This window comes from Lonchura striata, chromosome 3 (assembly GCF_046129695.1).
Source record: "Lonchura striata isolate bLonStr1 chromosome 3, bLonStr1.mat, whole genome shotgun sequence".
Classification (NCBI taxonomy): Eukaryota; Metazoa; Chordata; class Aves; order Passeriformes; family Estrildidae; genus Lonchura; species Lonchura striata.
The window spans coordinates 99,999,822-100,019,380 of NC_134605.1; the positions used below are offsets into that span (position 1 = coordinate 99,999,822).

Sequence of the window (19,559 nt, forward strand, 5' to 3'; positions counted from 1 at the left end):
CTTGTTAATGAACAGTATGGATCCATGGTCTGAACATAATCTAAGCCAGTTTTATGTCATTGTTGTTGCTCGTTTGCATCAAGACCTTAAGGTTAGTTTTCTACGACATTCCATTAAATGTCCTAGCTGGTCTGCAGAGATGGTTTCCCATTCTTTGGTCTGGTTTTAATTTTACTGGTGATACTCTGTAAAAAGAGATGCAATAGACAATACTGAGAGGGTTCCTGTATAAAACGGCCAATAAATCAAGGGCAGGATAGCTAGCAAATATATACAAAGTTTTTAAGTTCTACAAGGCAAAATCAATATGAAATGCAGCTCTTATGAAGATGGATGTTCCACTGTCCCTTTCATTTGACAGAGGGTGACATTGATCTTTTGCTGGAAAAATTTTATCAAGAAAACCAAGGACACATCTCTTCATCGCTTTCTTCTTCAGTGAATAAACCAACAGCAGTGAATGGAGCTGGAGCAGCTGTGTGTACAAGTAAGGAGCATGTTCTAAAGCGGTAACAGAGTAGGGCACTGTACACCAAGTTCTGGGTGCACAGTTAGATCCCTCTGGGCAGAGCCCAGAAGGCAAAGGTCCTGAGGCAAACAGCAACTCATGTATTGGAATATTCAGATTTATTCTGATGGATGTTCTGCTTTGTTCCACAGGGTATTACAGTGTTTGAAGCTGTAAGTTGTACTTCTGTGGTAGCAGAATGCTATTGCTCAAATTCCCTTTCAGGTCTCTCTTTCAGGTCTTCCATTTACAGGAAAGTAAGTGGAAAGATTTTTTTTGCATATTCTATATGGATTTTCATAAATGAACTCCTGTAAATAAGCAAAATACCGTAAAGAGTAGATCAGTCATTCTTTGCCAGACTCTTAACATTTTGCATTAGATTAGATTTTGGGCATATATCTAAACAGAATTTTGCCTTTTTCCAGGTTATGAGATTGAACGACATCAAATTCGTCCATTCCAGCTAGCAGTGGCTCAGAAATTGCTGTCTCATATTTGCTCAATTGCTGACTCCAGCACTCAAAATCTTGATTTGGGTTCCTTCGAAAAAATCGATTTCTTGATTTGTGTTCCACCCTCCGAAGTGACTTACCAACAGACTTTGTTTCATCTCTGGCACTCAGGTGCTCATTAGTTAGCTTTATTTTAGATTTACACAACATTCTTAGATGTATTCATATCCAGAATTACTGACACTTTCTCTGTTCTTTTAGGTATATTATTAGAACTTGGACTAGAAAAGGAACATCTTACAAAGCAGAGAGTGGAGCAGTATGTTATGAAACTAGATGCAGAAGCCCAAATTAAATTCAAAATCTTTTTACAAAACTCTATGCAGAATCCACACACACTGTTTGTCCTAATCCATGATCACGCACACTGGGATCTAATGAGGTAAGAAAACTGTAACTTGTTTTTAGAGAAATAATTATTGTCTGCATTATCTCTCAATATTAGTTTTCAGATTTATCCCTTCCTTCATCTTTGTTTGCATCTTTCTGCTAACTCTGTCTCCCCATGCATTCAATAAACATATTTTAAGGTCCTTCATGATTTATTCTTACTGTGCTTATTATATTATGTCTCAGTGGAACATTTCAAGAGCTCAGTGGAGCTTTTTTTTTGCTCCCCATTCTTACCTACTTTCAGCCACAGCTATTGTTTTTTTGGCTGCATGTCCTTTGTTGAAGGGAGAGCTTCCTATGAAAGTACACAGAGCTCCTCATCCTCTTTTATTGTCCTCTGGGATGTAAAATTTGCAAAACCCCAACCCAGTGAGTAGACAACTAGTGAAACAACATTTTTTTAACTGATTGGAAATTTCCCAGTTCTTTTCTATCCAAAATCACAGATTTGTAAGAATTGAAAGCTTCTGTGGATTCGTAGTGATGCCAGGTAGAGTTCTGAGGGAAAAAGAGAAGTTTCTGTCTAGTGTTCCCTATCAGCTCACTCATGTAACTCATTGCTTCCCTCACAGAGCTCTGTTTCCATAGATTCTCAACAACCTGCCTTCTGAGAAGTGGGGCTGCTTTTGCTGTCTGGTTCTGAGGCTTTTGGGGAGGTTGGAAAACATTCTGAATTCCAGAAACACCAACATACTCCAACTTTGAGATCATGGTAGTGTTTCTGAAACCAAAGACTGGAATCTTGCTTGTGAATGAAGAGAAATCTTGTCTTTTACACTGGTTAACAATGATGACTTTCAATGAAACTGCATCTGAGGGTTTCCTGTTCAGCTCCCTGGTCTTAGGAACTTACATGGACTTTTACTGTCCCAGCCTTTGAGGCATTTATTCATATAACATCCTTGAGTGGTAGGGAAGTACCTATGTTGCTGCTTAATTCTGTTTTATATCTAATAGAGATACACAGGCAGGCAAATGCCAAAAATTAAAGCTGGACTGAAATTTTGACTGAAATTTTGCACAGGAGCAAGGAATTGATTGTCAGTATTCTGTGATATTGTGATTTTCTCTAAGAATAGCTTAGGCCAAACTTAGAGCAAACTTAGAGCAAAAATATTCTTTGCTTTTTCTCTCTTTTTCTATCATACTGACTTACTCTCTGTACTTTTCTATCTTGATTTTTGTAGGCTAGAATTATCCTTTGTTAAGGGCAGCACTAACAATCTGACTAAAGTTACTGCAGGAGTATATATCTCTTGGTAACTCTCACATTAGCGTCCTTTCCTACTTTATCTCTCATATTCTGGTAGCTGCAAGGGATTGGTAATTTTCTCGTTAGAGAGCTTATCAAACTCAAATAAATTTTTGTTTGCAGTGAAATAATTTGTATTTTCTTCTGTGTAACAATTTCAGGGTAAAAGAAGAGTACTAAATTCCTTTAACTTCGTTTCACATCCAGGTTTAAGCTATTCCACCGACACAGATATTCCCTTTTGCTGATCACTTTGGAGAGTTTTGGGTTTCTTTTTTTGCAGTGCTATGCACAGTCTTTATCCTCAAGCAGAGCTGTCGACAGGACTTGTTGATAGACTGTTGAACTGCAGGGAGGTGAAAGAGGCACCAAATATTGTGACCCTCCATGTGACTTCCTTCCCCTATGCGCTGCAGACACAGCATACTCATATCAGCCCTTACAATGAGATCCACTGGCCTTCTTCATACAGCAATGTAAGATGGATGCTTTGATGTGCTTTTCTGAGCTTTTCATAAGTCATTTTCCATTTATGTATTTGATAAAACAGTGAAGCCCCATGATTTTTGTAACCAAGAGTGAAATCTGAATGATATTTTGTTCAGTCTGTGGCAAGTTCATTTTTCCTTTTCTTATGCTTTCTAGCTTTCTTTTTCTTTATTCATTTTATATCTTCCATAAACCTTAATAGTTCTTCTAAAAATTTTTGAGCTACATAAATGGAAATAATTTTCAGTTCTGTCTCCAGTGCATTACTGTATAAATATATGTACATACATGGATTTTTTTCGTATATGTGCATATTTATTCCATATAGCTGGTCTGTCTGTTTGTATGGATATGTGGGGAGAGAGAAAGAAATGGGGAAAAACTGGGTCAAATTCTCTTTCTTTCTCTTTTTCTAATATGTCTGAGTAGATGTATATTTATTAGAGAGTGTGATTGTAAGTATATCAAGATACCAATGGTTAATCACTCGTAAATTAATTATTGATAGGCTTTATCCTTATATTTTTATTGCTTCATTTGCTTTAGGGTGTAGATTTATACCATGAAAACAAGAAATACTTTGGACTGTCAGAATTCATTGAGTCCACCCTCTCTGGACATAGTATTCCACTGCTTCGGTACGACAGCTCTTTTGAAGCAATGGTCATGGCTTTGGGAAAGAGGTATGGGACCCTGCTTTGTTTAACATGGGAAACTTAGGAAGTTCTTTTTAGAGCCTTGAGTTATTAGCTTGTAGACCATTTTATTTATTTATTTATTTATTTTACTTCTCACTGTCTTACACATCATTTACATATGCAAGGCATTTCACCTGTTCTTATTTTCTCTTACATATTTAGTATATACTGGGCCTGCAGTGTCATCAGTCAAGGCTGTCTCTTACTATGGGCATGCACACTGCTTAGCCCAGTTTACAGTGTGTTCTTGTTGTAACCTGTAACTAACTCTATATTATAATAATCTAACATAGTATCACCACATAATTTTAAATGTGTTATTACTTTTGTGCAATATTATCACTTGCTGACTCTGGCTGATTTTGATTTTGAGTATACTGCCCTTGGAAAGGAAGAGAAGTTAGATATAGCACTGTGGTAGGTACACATAAATCAGAAATAAAAACTTCAGAGCAAGCCATGGTCACTTTTCTGAGCAAGCCATAGTAAGCACTCTTTTTACTGTGCACCTGGGTTTCATTTCTGTGAAAATCAGAACACAGGAAGCTATTGGATATCCATGGATCACCTTTCCATAAATTGGGGATTGAGACAAGGTGTAGCTGGCCTTGGGAAGTTGGAGTGCTTATTGGTTGCTGCCTACATATTCAGTCCTCTTGAACACAAGAATAAGTTGGTTCAGGCTTCAGTAAGAAAACAAAAGAAGCATCCAATCTCCCTCTGCCCCTTAAGAATGGCGCACAATGAAGAATACTATTCTTATTGATAAGATAATGTAATTTTGATTGATGTTATTACTGAGTGCCTCAGTTAATATTGTGTGATAAATTTTGTAACAGCAGTAAGGTATGGATAAACTAAAGTGATGTAACCTTACCAGACTACTTGCTTAGTAAATCTTTATGAAATGAAGAGACATCAGTTCTGATTGTGAAATGATGCCTTGCAAATACTGTACAACTTCAATTGATGAGATTTTGTTTTATAATAGATATGAAGGATTCGTTACAGGAGAAAATCCTGAGTTTACTATATTTTGTAAAAAAATGGCTTTTTCACATCACCCTTTAATATTTTTAATTCACAATTTATTTCAGGTTCCCCAGATTACACAGTGCAGTGATAAGGACTTTTGTCCTCATCCAACACTACTCTGCAGCTATGATGGCAGTGTGTGGTCTTTCTCAGATGAAGAATTACACCTCAGTTGAAACTCTGGAAATCACCCAAAATCTAATAAACTCTTCAAGACAATGTCCCAGTGGCCACGGCCTCATGGTAGTGTTGAGAATTCCATGTATCCCTCTGGCTGCAGTGGCATATGAACGTCTGTATAATGTAAGGGAAAGACTCGCCCTTGAAGATAACTTTGAAATAATCTTAGGAAATCCTAATTCCGGGATCACAATTGGGAAGCACTTTGTGGAGCAACTAAAGGTAAATTGCAAAATGGCATGTGCTGGGAAGCTTCCTTAGATGGGTAGGTGGGGAGACTTTACTGGTGACAGTTATAGTAATAAGCTGAAGTGTGGAGTCTTAAAGTAGAAACAAAAACTGCCATGAGGAGCATGACTTTTACCTTTTATACATACTGCCTGTGACACCTTTCCTGTCCTGCCTGTGGTTAATGCTCAGTGAAGTATTAACTAATACAATTAGCATTTGACTTCCAGTAGCAACCCTCAGAAAGAGTTGAGCTTTTATCAAAGGGACTATGAGAAATACATTAAAAAGCCAAATGTTCAGGTTTTGTTGAATTTTCTCACAAAAACATCACAGTGCAAAAATATTTTAAACAGTGACTAGTTGATAGTTAAATTATTCTTGTCACCAGCAGGACACAGGAAGACTGACATGCTTCATCAGTGATGGTAGTTCTGGATCCTTTAGTGCCCTGGTGTTCACAATTTGGGATTTTATGTGTTCTGAATAATGTTTTGGTTCATGGGTTAATTTTTATCCTTTAAGCCCAGAATCATGGGTCATCTGTTAAAAAAAAGCCTCCTTTGCTCTTCATAAAATTACCATCTTCTGATCGCCAAAGCAAAAACCTATTTCCATTCTAGAATGTTATAATATATATATATATATATATATGTTATACTGTTTACTCTGATCCAATACATGTTAGAAGTAATTTGAGATTCAGAGCCTAATGCTGATCTCATTCTGCTGTTAATTAGGCATCAGTCTGAAAAATCAGTATTAGCTCTGAGTCACATCCTGATTGTGTTCTCTGGCATGTATAGAGGGGAACATGAACAGATGTGAGAGGCTGAGTTGTTGTACTGTTGATCATACCATAGACACTCCTGATCTGTAGATCAGACTTACAGCAGAAAGCACTGGCTGGTGAGTAAAACAGTATAGCCTGAGGCTGAACAGCCAAACAATATATTGACTTACCAGATTCCTTATAAAGTTACCAAGAAAACCAGTAGCTTTAGGGAGAGTGGGAGAGTCCAGAGGGTTGTAAATAGGGGCAGTGGTGTGTGTCGAACACTTCAAACTTTCTCCTATTCCTCTAAGGTGAAAAAGTCTCATTTTGAGCTTATTTTCTTCATTGGACTTAGACATCCATATATTATCTGCCTTAGGAAGCATTAGTATTCTCATTAGTATCCCCCAAAACTCCTGCTCAGCTTTACTCTCCATTGTGCCATATTTTCCATATTCCCTGGTCTCAGTGCTGTCTATGCAGCTTGGAAGCTGGGAGGCTTTTCAGGCTGGAACATACAGTCCCAATGTCCTCAGACTCACATCTGCCTGTAATGCTCTCAAAACTCTGAGAGCTGTCTGTTTTGAATTTGGTTCTGCTGTGTGGCTTCTCTTCCACTGTACAAATGGAATATTATAATGGATGATAAAGTATGTATTTCTGTCTTTTTATTTGATATAGATAAATCTCAAATATGTATATATAAGCTATTATATAATTATAGATAAGTCCAACATATAGATATGTCCAACAGTGTTTCTCTGCCTTGTACAGATCTGGCAGAAAATTGAGGATGTAGATTGGAGGCCACAGACCTATTTGGAATTGGAAGGTTTGCCTTGCATATTGATATTTAGTGGGATGGATCCACAAGGGGAGTCTTTGCCACGGTAAGAAGATTCACTCTTTCCTCAGTGGCAGTGTTATCCATTGCTTATCAAATAGCTAAAGATTAACTGTTTGATTACTTGTGTGAGAGGAGAACAGATTTAAGTGTGGAGGTGCTTCTTTGCCATTTTTGGGGCATTTTTTATATCATAAACACAAACTCTATATTATTGATAATAAACTTCTGTTTATAGCAAGATGTAAATAGCTCCAAAAATATTAATAGAGTTATCCCAGTTTAGGGCAGAGAATGGGTATGTTAAAAAAAAGAAGTATAGCTGCTTAGGCTTCTTAGCTGAGAAATTTGCATGATGCTGGTATGTGTGCCCCAGGATGTGTAGAGTGCCTTCTGGAATGGCAGCTGGAAGCCAGACAGGATGCCCTGGGGCACTATATTCTTTTGTATGTTCAACTGAATCCTGTTCTGTGTGTGTTAGGTTTAGAATCCAAATGATTATTCTTTTTCTTACAAAGATGCTAATGTTCAGTGCAGTAAATTAAGTTGTGTAACTGGGTTAAGTGAAAGAAAAGTGTATGCACCACAGTGGTAAGCTTATTAAGCACAAAATACTATGTTCTGTCTCATTCCTCATTGAAGCAAATAGTGAAAAAATTCCCCTTTGGCTGTGTTTCTCAAAGAGATAAGGCAGTAGATTACAGTGAGTTTTCATACTAACTCCTCCTGTTTCCCTCCAGATCACTGAGATACTGTGACCTACGTTTAATAAATTCATCTTCTTTGGTACGGACAAGCCTGGAGCAAGAACTCGGTTTGGCAGCATATTTTGTGAGCTCAGAAATTCACACAGAGAAAGCAGTTGTGAATGATGTGTTAGAAAGTGACCCAGAGAAACTAAGCAGTACTGACAATGAAGATGAAGAAATAGCAACAGAAGGTATTTTTTTATTACTGGTAATAAAATTATTGAAAATAATTAGCAAAAGCAGAAATGTATGGGTCACTTTAGTCTTACTAAGTGAGCTCTGCTCCTTAGTTTTGTTTCATCTCATTGAACCTGTCCTCACCCTTCTGCTGCTGACGCATTTTAACTTCTTGCAGTTCTTCTGCTGTATCTGTTATCTCTCTGTTTTCTGGCTCCCTCCTGTGTTCCTTCTTTGCCCTGTATGTTCTGACAGCCAGGAAGTGGAGCTTGAGTAGGAACACCAGGTGACACTCAGTTTTCAGAGGACCCTCTGCACTCTCCCTCCCCCTCAGGGAAGGATGCAATTTGCTGTCTGAGAAGCAGCAGCAGCAACTGCATTCCTACCCTCAGGGCAGTGGCAGCTCTAAACTGTTCCGGGTGCTACTGAAGCTATGCTTACAATGATGTCAGTGATAGATTCCTTTCAAGGAAACAGCTGAGTAGTCCCTAGTATGTAAGGTGTTAAATAATATGGATAGAAAATATATCTCAACATAGAAACTTCTGAGTTCTCCTTGAAAATGCCCGTAATTCAAATCAACAGTGTAGAGTTAGTGAATTCATTTCTTAAGAAACCAATTAAGAACATACAAATGCGTAAGGACCAACAATAATTTACCCAAGAACAATTGCTTTCTGGAGTTTTTTTGAGTTATAATTGATGGACATTATCAGTTATTTCTTAGCTCTTTACACTTTTTTTTTTTTGTTGTTGTGCCTGTGGAAAACAAAGGATTTTTATCCCTGTGAACTATTTAAGTCTCAAACAACTTCCCTTAATTTCCTTTTCTATGCTATGAGGAGGAAGAAAGCCAGTTCCTGTTCACCTAGGAAGTTCTTACTCACTGCAAATAATAGCAGAATAAGCTGAACAAAAATACTTTCTTTAATACAATATGGACTCATCATAGAGGAATGAAATACCTGAGGTCATACCCAAACTGTGTTCCATAGATGCCTGCTTCAGATACAATGAGTACTTGTGATGAGTAGCTCTGTCCATTTAGTTGAAATATGTTGAGATTATATGCATCTGAGTCAGATGGGCTCATATGTTGTCTAAGGCTGCTCTCCTGGTCCATGAAGTGTGGTATGATCATCCAGAGTCCAATGCAGAACATGTGAGATAGGCTTACAGTCTAAGTTTCCTAAGGGCAGCATTTATGTCTCAGTTTATCATGTTAAAACGGTACAGAAACAAGCATTTTAACTTAGGAGCCTGAGCTAGGAATCTCAAGTGAATGGCCTTGATGTCCATCCACCTGAAGATTTTCATCACCAAAAGATGAGATATAATCTGGCCATAAAGCTGTGTGGGGTAGGAGGTAATTCCATAACATACTGACAAAATAGAGCTTGTTGTCTGCTGCTTTCCCTGACACTGGATCTGTGAGGAATGTAAGACATGGGTTGGAAGAGGAACCGTAGTTGAGACAGGCCTTACCATAGTTGAGACAGGTATTACCAGCTCCTCGTTGCAGCATGGATTTTTGTGAAGCTGTTGCAGCTCAGCATAGGTAAATTAGACTGTAGGCTGATCCAATATTCTGTAGTGGGAACAGATACTCTCCATACTGGAAACAGTGTCAGGATGAGGACAAACCCCATGCAAACCCTTTTGTACTTTGCCTTACTTTGACAATATATCTGTGACTTGCAGGCTTACCTAAATTATATTTTGATTTTGTTTTCCCTTAATATCATTCATGAAACAGGTTCTACTTCAGAAAAGAGAAGTCCTATGAAAAGAGAAAGATCACGTTCCCATGACTCTGCATCTTCATCTCTCTCTTCAAAAGCTTCCAGTAAGACCATAAGATCATCTCTGTTACTTTAAATTTAGGGCATAAAAGAGACCTTAGCTTACACTAAGATTTTGATAAGGCCTATTTTAATGGGATCACTTAATATGACTAAAAAATATAGAGATTAGAGTTCTGAAATATAGGAAATAGGATCTTTCCTTGCTTGGAAAATTACCATGTCATGAATTGTCCAAACTAGGTGCTTTCATGTGGGCTGCTCATGGCTCTGTGCCCTCAGTTCTTCTGTGGTTAAAGAAATATTTTTATTTCTCTTTTTTATGTGCCCCTGGATACTGGTATGTTGAGGTATGCCACAGTGGTGTTACTTGCAACCATTCACAGTGTTGGTGACACTTTTCTATTTGTTGCTAATGGCTATTACTGACTACTTTAGATTAATAGACAGGGCATAGCTTACTGTTTCTTGAAATCAGGAGAAACTACTGACTTTTGTTCGTTTGAAATGTGGGGTTTTTTTGAGAACCAGGATGGTTGTTTTCAACATGAGAGGAAATCTGGTTTAATCTATGTTCAGCCTTAGGCAGGTATTTCTAATACCTTGTATAGATTGATTCCACAAGCAATTCTCTGTCTACTTTGTAGACTGAAATATTTGCATGCCCTCTTTCACTAAGGATTAGGGATGCTCAGAACCATTTAACATATGTTAAACTTTCAAGAAATCTTAATAGTTAAAATATATAGGGTAAAAATATATAGCTTTCAGAAAACCTGCAATTATCTGTGGGGTGTATTTACATCACATATTCCCAGCCAACATTCATCAGTTCAGTATGTTCTCTGAGCTGACCCAAAGCTGTATGATAATGCATTACATAGCACCAGGGGCTTGAGGGCTGCCAGGTTTTATTAGATTAGCCTAAGTGCTGCAGTGACACAGACATGGGTGTCAGAGCAGAGCTGACTCAGAGGACTGTTTTTAGATGTCAGTCTGAGTAGACATTTCTGTAGTGTGGTAGGTTAATAGCCTGGAAATACTTATTTCCTTCAATTCATTTAAACAATAGTTTCAATAATTTTGCATTTGCCTTGAGTGATTAAAGTAGCTGGTGAGCACCTTAAGCAAGGAATGTAGGAGGGAAATAGAGGACAGAGCAGTCACTGACATCTTTCCTATGCACTTCAGGACTTTAAAAGCCACTTCCTGCATTGAAACAAATACTACAAACTAGTCCCATTATGGCTTCCTTCACGAGGAAGCTCAAAGCAAGAAGAGGAGCAAGACTGCAGTGTTTGCTGGACAGTGTATCAAGAGGATTTGTCGTGTTTTATTTAACTGTGGTATTGGCTAGCAGAGATAGTTGCACTGTGTTAAAATAGAAATTTTCTTTTAATTACAGCATTCTGCACTGAGTCATCTCCTCCCCAAGCCCTAAGTAACAGCACTGAAGAAACTACAAATAACTATGAAAGGCAGAAGCAGAAAGTAGACAAGGGGGCACAAACAACAATCAGCAAACACTTGCCACCAGTAACTGAACAGCTGGATATGAAACAAAACATAAAGAGTACCCAAGTCTCCATCACCTCATCATCCTCCCCACCTTTCTCCTCCTCTTCTTCCTCCTCTGCACCTACTCATAACTCCTTCATCCTGCAGACATCTCAATGCTCCATGACCAAAGCATCAAAACAGCCTCCCATAGTTTTCCTGCCCAAACTGGTTTATGACATTATTACTTCTACAGACAGCAGTGGACTTCCCAAATCCTCTTCCCTCTTGCCTTACCATTCTGTTATGTGGGCAAGTTCTTTTCGTCCTCTTATGAGCAAGATGATGACGTGCACGGAGCAGTCTCTGTACTACCGCCAATGGACGGTTCCCAAGCCAATCCATATGGACTACAACAACAGAAATGAGGGCAGAATGGACACCTTTCACCCAAGGAGGCTGCTGCTGAGTGGGCCACCACAGGTGTGTAAAAAGAACAAGGTATTATAATTGATCTATATTGTTTAAGTTTATCATAGTCTCAGAAAAAAAATTAGTTATTATTTTTCATACTTAAAAGGGTGGGTTTTTTTTGTGGAGGGTAAATTACGTATATTTTATTTCCTAATCCCTTCTAATAAAAAATATCTTCCTTTCTTTGCTGTTAGCCTGAGTTCCAATAAAGAGAAGCTGCAGCAATATTCACTTTTCAGTCTCTCTCCAGTAAAATTTTTTACTGACGGTTTGCTCAAGAGATAGATTTCATGTGTAATTTCAGTTTCTTGAAGTTGAATGTGCATTTACATTTTAAATAAAGTGCAAAGATCTTAACAAAGCCACTTTTTTATGATCAATGTGAAAGCAGCTGGGAGTTTGTAATTAAATTGTTTCTTTTGCACAGCAGACAGAAATAGAAGCCATTGTAAATAATACATGCAAGAAGGCCAGTTCAAAGTAGCAGAGCCATATTTAAAAGATGAGTAGCTGACCCAGGAGTTTTTTACATTACTTTGAAAATATATATTGAAATGGATCTAGTTCTAAAAAGTTAATTCTCGTGTAAATTCTCTAGGAGTGTTTAGCATTTATCTCTGAGCAAGGTAGCTCCTAGTTAAGTGCACATGTTACAGGCTAAAGATAGTATTGTGCCTCATGTTTTACTGAAGGATGAAGCAATGAGATAGGAAGAGGCACTGTGCCTGCTGAGAGCAGATATTTTTCCTGTGAACCTCAGAAGTCAAATAGGATAAATGAAAACCAAGACAAAGATGTTTCCAGTTACTGTAACATCAACCAAAAGACTTGATCCAAAGATGACAGTCTGTAACAAAATAACAGGCTGTAACAAAATGACAGGATCTAACTTCTGTTAGAATTTTATATTATATTCACATCAATCCCCATAAAAATATGATTCTGAGAGCCATCCTAAACATTTACATTAGCCAATAATTTTTTTTTTCTTTGGTATTCATTTGCTTTTGAGTCCCAAATGTAAATTGTATATCTCAGAAGAGTCATTCCGAGATTTCTGACAGCATACTACACATGGTGAGAAGGTTTTGATGCTTCACAGTCTTAATATTTGCAATTTTAACTAACTATGATCAAAGAGGAAGTTTGTTTATTTGTCAACCCACTTTTCACTATCAAATCTTTCTGGTTTTTTTCCAAGTATGGAATAGGACCACTGTTCATCCTCTGTACAGCTGTGAATTTCAGCCTTGGTAACAATTGTTTTACTTGAAACTCCATCTCTTTCTCAGCTGTCTTCACAATGCAGGTTATTTCCTAGTGTTATATCAGATCCTACAGTTGGATTAGTTCCTAAAGGATGCTTTTTATATGTTTATTCATTTTATATTCCTCAGTTCTTTCTGAAGAACATACCTGTTTCACACAGAGCAAATTCATGCTCATCAAATCAGGAGTGTCATATTTTCTTCCTAAATATAAAAATGTAGGGTTATATATTAATTTAATAGAAATTTACATTTATTATTCCATGGAAATATCTTAATTTATTTCTATCTTCATGGAAAAACCCAGCAACTTTTCTACCTTTACTATTTTAACCTCCCAAAGTACTTAAAACACCCATGAACCAAACAAACAGCTTTAAAAGTATGTGGGTTAATTTAAGGTATAAAAATGCAAAGTTTCTTGAAGGGAATAGTAGCAATAAAATATGCAGAAATTAGAATTACCCTTCTCTTTTTAGAATAAATAATTTTCCTTCCTGAAGTTTATTCATTGTTTTTGATAATATTAACATTTCACATGGACTTAATACTTACTGCATCAAGAGGTATAGGCAGAAAATAAAACAATTATTAGACAGCTCATATCTAAATGTTGGTAACATCTCAGTCAAAGTATAAGACTGCCAGAATAGTATCTTCCCAAAAATTAGTAATTACTTGTTTTCTTTATCAGGCAGCAATTCCTTTACTAAAATTTAAATCAGGAAGCAATTTTCTGGTTAAAATGAAAATTACTAAATCAACAGAGCACGAAAACTAGGCACATTATAGAATCCAAATTACAATTCTCACTGTCAGGGAAATTAGCAACAAAATATGCTCATCCTTCTCTCAAAGGTGAGAGACGTTTTGACTAGTACATATTAGCCTATGTACTCATCAAAATATTTTGCTGGAAGACTTGACGAATTTTTACAAGGACAGTTACGTAAGTTAGAAGGCAATAAATGTGTTATTTTTACAATAGGCTTTAGGAAGTGCAGCAAAAACTGGATAGGTATGGAATAATTTATCTGTAATTAGCTGGCATGATCAAAGTGAACCATGGGTTAGTGAATATAATTTAATATACATCATCATGAGCAATATGTATCATATTTACGTCTGTTCTCTGGTAAACCCACAGAAGTACCCATATGGAATTCTAAATTCCCTCGAGTATTTTTTCTTCAGAACATTCATCTTAAAGTTCCCCAAAGTGCAAATCAAGGTTTCGTATGTTTGGTTTTTTAAGTGGATGTTACAATTTAGAACAGGCATTTTCCTGAAGTGTGGAAGCTGCTGGTGAGCACAGCTCAGTCCTGTGGCACCACATCCAGGGAACAAAGCAAGCATGTCTTAAGACACTTCCTGAAGAAGAAAACTGCTGCCCATATTATTACTCTACCTTTATTAAAATCTCATTACAATGGGTGTATATACCATTCAGCTTATGTAAAAAAAATATTAGGGGAATATTTAATATATCTATTATTAGCTGTGTTTTAGAAGAATGTAGCATGTGGAAACACGGAGAAGAGCCATCAACATTTGACCAACTGTCTGTGGATCATCAGCATGTTTTCTGCAAATCATCATTGATTCACAGACCACAGTTTGAAAACCACTGTCATGGTATGTGAAGAACTGTCTTACCTGGAAATTAGAATAGAAAGCCCTATGGAATTATTTCCTCTTTCACCATATTTATCCAAATGTGAGGCCTGAAATCTGATGATGCTTTATACCAACATGTAAGAATAATAAAGTACTTCTAGTGGTTCTGGTATCCAGCATCTGTTACTGTTACAAGTTAAAAAAGGAAGCTCATTACTGTTTCACCTTCTACAACAGCACTTTTTGATGTCATTTCATGAATGCATGGAGGCACACATGCAGTTTATCTCACTGGAATGCTCTCTCTCAGATTCTTTGTTGGTTTGCACTTTGTCCTTGATATCTATGTCAAGCAGAGCTTAGTGGTCAAAATCTTTGGAGAGCTTTCCCCTCCTCTTTGGTAATACATGTCTTTGGTACAAAAACTAGACCTTCATATATACATCAAATTTTCTTCAGGAAAGAATTTTAATTCATAGTCCTTCCTCTTGCTATAGTAGCTACAGTCTGCATGAATGAAGAGCTGCAGAGTAAGCATATTCTTAGTATTTTAAGGGTTAAATCATCCCTGACACTAAGGATGAAAATAGAAACAAAACCCCTAAATTTCATGAGGCCCCAAATTCCTTACTTATCATCAGTTTTCATAAGATTTGAGATTTTCATTTCTTCTGGGATTTTCTTCTTCCAAGTCTGATTCTGCAGACTTCTGTCTTCCAAAGTCAGGTAGACAGGAACAAATTAGAGCAATACTTCCACTATTTGGGAACATTGCCCTGCAAGTGCCTTATCCTACAAAGTGCTGAGCACTGCCACATATTTGAGGAACCTTTTTTCTGGAAAGTAGAGCTGTTTGTCATAGTGGCCCCTCTCATGTACATTTTGTTTCAGCAATTGTAAAAATGCAGCTGAGGTTCCTTCTAGGTTCCTTCAGTCTTTTAATCTGTTTGCAACTTTGGTACCCAGAACAAAGACAGGAGATGGGGAAAAACAGCTTGCTCAAAGTACTTCTTCACCAGTTGTTGTCATTATTAATATATCATGCTTAGCCCAGAGTCACTAGTTAGGATCAGCACAGCATTGTGCTTGGCTTCCCTAAAGCCATGTAAAGCTGCAGAGCAAGTAGGTATCCAGTTTAAAGTTTCTTTTCAGATCTCCTATTCGTTGCAGTTAGGAGATAGAGGATGGGCAGGATCCCATTATGCAGAGGATTATGCTTCAAAGACATATGACAGATGGGGCAGAGAATCTTTGGAGAGATGTGGAAGTTGTGGTTTTTGATAGTTATTCAGTATTTTCAAATAAAGAAAAAGTCTCTGTGCTATTCCATTTTTTCCTAGAGCTGGTACACATATAAAACAGTACAATTAATTTTAAAGGTGCATTTAGCTATCTGGGTATGCTACCAGTTCACTTATTTAAGATTCTTCCCTTCTGGAGTAAATGCTGATTGTAAATGAGATATCATTAATTTCTCATTTTCTTTTTGAAAATCTTCTCAAAATGACCTGAAAAAGGTATTCTCTCTTTCACCAGTTCATTTCTTGAGCAGCAAATGCAGGCAAATGTGCTGTGAATAGAGTCCAAATATGAATGCTGCATTTTCTCAGCCTGGTCTCTGGCAGGGAAACATTCTAATAATATGGAGGTATTCCTGAAAGTTCCCAACAGCTTTTTACATACAGCATTGCTCATATCTAGCAGGTCATAAAACTCACAGTACTGAATTGGAAACTTTTAATGTGACAGATAATGAGATTGGGTAAGATCTGATGCATGCAATAGCCTAAGTGCATGCATTACAGTGTCGTGTCTAGCACTTGTCATCCTGTGGTTTCCAGTGTTTTTGACTCATGACCCTACAGTTTTGTGTACACTTGAGCCTGCTGACTGATGCTTTTCATCTCAGCACCACACAACAGTAGCCTCATCACTCCCATACACATTGTGAAAAGCCATTGGCATAGACTGGATCCCCAAGGAAAGAAAAATACATGAGTTTGATAGAATAAAATCTTAATGCATATCAAAAAGAAAACGTAAGGTTTTCAGCAGGTTGTTCTGTTGACAATTCTAAGTATATACTTCAGACAGATTAAGAATTAATTTTTATATAGATATCTAATATCAAGGAGACAGGTGTGCTTTTGATAAATGATCCCTTGTTTGAAATTAGGAAACTGTTAATCTGTCAGGCTACCCTGGGTTTAATGAAAAGATGATCAGAGGCACTTTAAAAGAGTATGTTCATAAAAGAATAAAAAGGTAATTTCAGAAATGAGGAAAACAAATGAAAGTATTTTCTTTGTTTCCCTTAGATGTGGGAAAATAAGATGGTTTTATTTTAGCTCCTCAATCAGTAGCCATTGCAGCCAAGTTCAGAACCTTGTTCCAGAGTCAGAGGAAAAATTCTCATTAGTTTCAATGGATTTTACATAAAAAACAAAACTGGGAGTTAGAAACATATGGTCCATGGACTGACTATAGTCCATGCTGTCATTTCCTCTGTTCAAAGTCACTTTTTCTTCTGTGTTACTCCAGGATGACAGAGTTGTGTGCTGACATTTGATTCTCAACAGGAGAACATGGATAATGAGACCCTTATCCACCCTTTGTGAGCAACTGTTCAAACTGCAGTCTGATATGAAAAACAGTAGATAATGAGCTTTGACCAAAACAAATGTCTATTGCTTCAAATTTAAAACCTCCCTTCCTCAAGTTTTGAGAGAAAAAGTTTTTTTCTTGTCATAGATGGAAAACAGTAACTTTAATACTCTGTTTGGCCTGTGCTTCTGACATGTCCTAGCAGTAATGGAAGTGAAGCTGTGTTTTCAATTCAGTAGTAATATAGACCTAATCTGCTGCCACTTTGTGAAATCAGACAGTTGCTGTCCAATGTGTTGTAACTGATCTATGTGTTAACCTCTCCCACACACACACAATCATGGTTTTTAAAGCTGCCTGCTTAGGCATGGCCTTCTGTACTTGATGTTATCATCAGCAGACTAAATGTGACAGAATAAGCCATTGAGTAAATCACTGACTGTGGCTTACACCTTCCAGCAATAGCCTTGATGTAGTGAAGGGAAAATGTTTACTGTGTTGATGGGGCAAAAAAGAAAGGAGAAAATTATATTTTAAGATAATTTTAAAATGGATTTTAAAAGGTAATTTTAAAAGATTGGAAGGGAAATAATGTGTTTTCAGCATGAGAGGTGGAACAGGACATTGTTGCACATTCCGTGTCCTTCAGGAGTGGAAGTGGCCAGCATGAGCTCTCCCAGGGATGCGTTGCCACTTCTACTCCTCAGGAGAGTGACTGTACTTCAGTAGCAGGCAGTGTGCTGGTAAATCATATGGAGATGAAAGGCTTGGGATAATTCTTTAGTTATCTTGTAATTCGAGGGGGGTTTTGTACATTTTATGAGCTTATGTGATTTTTAAATATTCATTGCCTGTGTAGAACCTATGTTATGATGTTATCATCAGGAGAGAAAATTCTTGTCTGTGGGCCTGTAATTAGACCTGTGATATAAAACTTTTCCAGCTAGGCTTCTGCACAGAGAGAATAAAACTGTTGAACATTAAGCTTTTCATTTATGCCAAGGAATATACAAATAACAAGGATATGCAAGTACTGAATATTAATATTCAGTTTCACCACAGCTACAGTTTCTAGATATGTGGAAAACTAACATGGTGAAAAGCAAAGTTTTACTTTTTTTTTTTCCTATGTTTACAGATAGGGAAAACAGGTGCCTATCTGCAGTTCCTCAGTATTTTGTCCCGAATGCTGATTAGACTGACAGAAGTGGATGTTTATGATGAGGAAGAAATCAACATTAGTAAGTTCCTGATATAAAAATATTCTGGAGACAATAGAAAATTGTTATGCTAAATGGAAATATAGTTGTCTGTATATTCTATGCCTATTCTATCCTATTCACCTTTTCAATTGCTTTACATTATATAAATACTGTAAGAAAAAATCCCTGTGATCTTCAACTGATACATAAAATTATTATTTTATTCATCATTAAGAATTTAAGGAAAGAACATCCTTCTGTTTTTTGTGGAAAGGGGTTGACATTATTTATGTATATTAAATTATATCCAGCCATTGGTCTTCAGTGTAGATTTGGAATGAATGTTTGTGGCAAAGGATATAAAAGGAATAATTGAAATTTTGTCAGATTTATGCCATGAGGAGCAATGTCATATTTTGTTATCACAGAAGATTACCTGAGGGAAGGAAGTTTCTGCTCTCTAATATCTAATCTTAGTCCAAACTTCCTTTATTTACAGTGTATTACTCCTCTGTGTTTCCAGATGTATTTCTGTCAGACTGGACATGAAGATAATTTTTAAAAGGTAGAGTTGTGTTGAGGTGCAAGGTACATTTGTGCAAATGTTTACCTCTTGGTGCATAATGACATTGTGTCATCAGACTAATGAAAGAAAAAAATTAAGCAGGAATAACAGGTACAGCAAAACCATCTATAGCAATATAAAGAGCTTAAAAGAATTCTGAATTCTTATTTTTCAAAAATACCATAGACATAAAAGAAGAATCTGATCAATACTACCACCAGCCTGGAGATATGTGGCCAGATTTGGAGTCATTTAAGAAGATGCCTTTTGACTACACCATCCATGATCCAAAATATGAAGATGCAAGTCTGATTTGTTCAAAGCTTCAGACTATAAACAGTGAAGGTTAGAATTTTTAAAATCCTGTTTGGTACATGTATATGTATTTATTTGTTTTTAATGTGAGAATCCTATTAAACTTTTAAGCAGAGTCAATAAGTAATAGTGAAAAAAGATTTCAAGTTTTCCAGATGAAGTACCAGAGTATGACCCTTATAAATTACTTATGGAATATTATATGGAAAATTCTTCATTAAAAGCTCTAATTCCACATTAAGGTTGTGTATTTGAATGATTTTATAAAGTAGTGTTGTCCTGCTATTTAGCAATGCAATGATTTACGTGCATAAAGTTAGCTTTGTAGTTAAAAGTATCTATCAGTTTATTTTTTAGGTTTTAGGTTAGGTT

At 36.8% G+C, this 19,559-nt stretch overlaps 1 protein-coding gene across 3 annotated transcripts in view; it reads left to right on the forward strand.

Moving 5' to 3' along the window:
- Positions 1–19,559, forward strand: part of GREB1 (growth regulating estrogen receptor binding 1) — a 62,887-nt gene that overhangs the window by 29,209 nt on the left and 14,119 nt on the right. For all 3 annotated transcript variants that reach the window (XM_021525391.2, XM_021525390.2, XM_021525392.2), the window contains exons 13-24: positions 362–487; positions 937–1,134; positions 1,225–1,405; positions 2,952–3,144; positions 3,704–3,840; positions 4,953–5,292; positions 6,848–6,963; positions 7,658–7,857; positions 9,600–9,689; positions 11,051–11,625; positions 18,244–18,346; positions 19,059–19,217. In XM_021525391.2, the coding sequence (XP_021381066.2) occupies positions 362–487; positions 937–1,134; positions 1,225–1,405; positions 2,952–3,144; positions 3,704–3,840; positions 4,953–5,292; positions 6,848–6,963; positions 7,658–7,857; positions 9,600–9,689; positions 11,051–11,625; positions 18,244–18,346; positions 19,059–19,217 (2,418 nt within the window). The remainder of the gene's footprint in view (positions 1–361; positions 488–936; positions 1,135–1,224; positions 1,406–2,951; positions 3,145–3,703; positions 3,841–4,952; positions 5,293–6,847; positions 6,964–7,657; positions 7,858–9,599; positions 9,690–11,050; positions 11,626–18,243; positions 18,347–19,058; positions 19,218–19,559) is intronic.